Below are 2962 nucleotides of genomic sequence, written 5' to 3' on the forward strand. Positions count from 1 at the left end.
CGGAGGCGGAGCGCGCCGGCAATCTAGGGACTCCCGGCGGCCTCCTCACCCCGGCTGCCCGCCCCCGTCCCATCGCTCCGCCGGGGACGCGAGGGGCGGGGTGAGGCGGCGCGTGCGCAGATAGCAGGGGGCGGGGTGGGAAGGACGTGAGGCACGCGCCTTTCTCGGAGACGCCCACCCCGGGAAGCCGGAGGCTGAGGGGCCGCCCCGGCCCGTGACCCATGCGCACGCTTGGCTTTCATTTCCCGTCCCTACGCTGCGGGGTGGGGGCGGGGCCGGGAGGGGGGCGTTCCCAGCCTCGCCACTCCTACGATTAGCCTGTTCGCCCGCCCCGCTGGCACCTTCCTATCCTTACCCAGTCCTGGCCCGTTTTCTGAGTCCTCCTGAAGTCACGCCACTGGCTGGGGGCTGAGGAGCCTCCCTCTGTCCGTCTCCCCGTCCCCCTCGCGCAGTTCCTCACCTTTGTCTCTGGCTCAGATTCAGGATCGAGCCTTTTGCCTTCATCCCTCGTGTCTCTCCTGGTCCTCCTAACCGTCTTTAAAATCTGGAGCGCTGCGCTGAGGAACAAGGGCTGAGGGGTTTGCTTAACCTGACTCATCGGCTCCACTTTCCTCTGTGACTGAGCTCTTTGATCCTTTGAGGATGTTTTGACTTTTCCCGAGAAAATAGCCTGCACCCAAATTCGGGTGTTGAATTCAGTCCCGACAGACAATCAGAGGATAAGACCCAGTTGAGTCTAGTTTGCCGAGGAGCAATTGGCAACGGGCCACAGTCTTTGACAGGGTGCGAGACTGACTTGTGTCATCGCTGTAATCGCTCAATCTTGGGAAACGGGTTGGCAAACTGGAAATACAAAAGCAAATGAAAGGACGTCGGATGACTTCAGCCAAACGTGGACCATCCATTTGCGTAGTTCTCATACGTGGTTGCATTTTTGCGTAAAACTGGTTTCCTTTGTCCCTATGATTAATAGGTTTTTTTTTTTTTTTTTTAAGATTTAGGTTTTACAAGACACAGGTTACCAGGGGAAAACCAACTTAATGAAAACTGGTACATGAACTTTGCAATTGTCATTCAAGTTAGTGGAAGTCTCATTTTATGGAGGGTAAAGGTGGAGGCTGTGAATTGAGAGAGATTCATTGTCCGAACACTGCTGCTGCTGCTAAGTCGCTTCAGTCGTGTCCGACTCTGTGCGACCCCATAGACAGCAGCCCACCAGCCTCCACTGTCCATGGGATTTTCCAGGCAAGAGTTCTGGAGTGGGTTGCCATTGCCTTCTCCGGTCCAAACACTGAGGCCTCTTCAATTAAAAGCAACTTCAGTCCAGACTATGTCTCGGAGTTAGTACAGATTCCTGACAATAGCCTCCATCTATAGGGAGATTCAGTAAAGGCAAAGATTACAGACGTGGTGAGATATCCCTAGGCGCTCACCAAGGTAATGAATAATACTAATGCATTTAGAATTATTTCAACAGCAAGGTTTAAAACAAACGAGGCTTTTTTTGGTTGACCTAACTTATGTTTACTGGGGAAAATTACTTTCAAAACTAAATTAATATTAAAATACTAAAAATTGTATTTGCGGAGATTATGTTATTAATATATTAAAGAGTACAATTCAAAGAAGAAAAATGATCCATTTTGCTCTTAATTTGGACCTTTCTTCCTTCATTCATTTAAAATTTCTATAACCTATTTTACTTAAATGACAAATGCTTTTGCTTAGCTTCCTGGAATCCATGGATGTATAACTGACCATTGTTCTGTGTGTGTGTGTGTGTGTGTCAGGGGCGGGGGGTGAGGGGGGAATAGAATTCTGATTACAAAGTGGGCTTTGTTTATGGTAGCATAAAGTTTAAGCTTCAGTCTTTGAATTGAATTTACAGTTTTAAGGTGAAAAGGCTTAATATCAGTGCAATTAAATATGCTATTAACATTGCTTGTTAAATGCAGAAACAGTCATAAGGCCTGCACTCAGCAGCAACTTGAACACAGAGCAGTTTCCAGAGGATAAGAGGAATATGAAGTCATGTTACCAATAGAAAAGGCTCTATTTGTCTAAGGTAGAATTAGGCATCAGGGGTATCAGACTGCTAATGCAGGAAATGTGGGTTCAGTCTCTGGGTCGGAAAGATCCCCTGGAGAAGGAAACGGCAACCCAGTCCAGTATTCTTGCCTGGGAAATGCCATGGACAGAGGAACTGGTGGGCTGCAGTCCCTGGGGTCACAAAGAGTCAGACACAACTTAGCGACTAAACAACAACAAATATGTAACTACATGTTTAAGCAGGACCAATTTTTAATTAATTAGGATTTAGAACTATGAAATTATCACCAAATACAAAGTAGAGATTTCATTTTCAAGTGGCCTTCTGTGAAAGACAATTTAATAGCTAGCATTTAGTATATTTATCAAGTAGCATCAGTCAGTCAGTCAGTTCAGTTGCTCAGTTGTGTCTGATTCTTTGCGACCCCATGAACCGCAGCACACCAGGCCTCCCTGTCCATCACCAACTCCCGGAGTCCACCCAAACCCATGTCCATTGTGTCAGTGATGCCACCCGACCATCTCATCCTCTGTCATCCCCTTCTCCTCCTGCTCTCAATTTTTCCCAGCATCAGGATCTTTTCCAGTGAGTCAGCTCTCCACATCAGGTGGCCAAAGTATTGGAGCTTCAGCTTCAACAACAGTCCTTCCAATGAACACCAAGGAGTGATCTCCTTTAGAATGGACTGGTTGGATCTCCTTGCAGTCCAGGGGACTCTCAAGAGTCTTCTCCAACACCACAGTTCAAAAGCATCAATTCTTTGGCGCTCAGCTTTCTTCACAATCCAACTCTCACATCCATACATGACCACAGGAAAAACCATAGCCTTGACCAGATGGACCTTTGTTGGCAAAGTAATGTGTCTGCTTTTTAATATGCTGTCTAGGTTGGTCATAACTTTCCTTCCTGTCT

The 2962-nt window shown here is 47.3% G+C and overlaps 1 protein-coding gene across 1 annotated transcript in view; it reads right to left on the minus strand.

The window, feature by feature from the left end:
* NAMPT (nicotinamide phosphoribosyltransferase) overlaps positions 1-242 on the minus strand; it is a 41691-nt gene extending 41449 nt beyond the window's left edge. Inside the window, exon 1 of the mRNA XM_010841499.1 lies at positions 50-242. Coding sequence (XP_010839801.1) covers positions 50-242 — 193 coding nt within the window. The remainder of the gene's footprint in view (positions 1-49) is intronic.
* Between the last annotated feature and the right edge of the window lie 2720 nt (positions 243-2962).

Source organism: Bison bison, unplaced genomic scaffold (genome assembly GCF_000754665.1).
Source record: "Bison bison bison isolate TAMUID 2011002044 unplaced genomic scaffold, Bison_UMD1.0 scf7180017864162, whole genome shotgun sequence".
Lineage (NCBI taxonomy): Eukaryota > Metazoa > Chordata > Mammalia > Artiodactyla > Bovidae > Bison > Bison bison.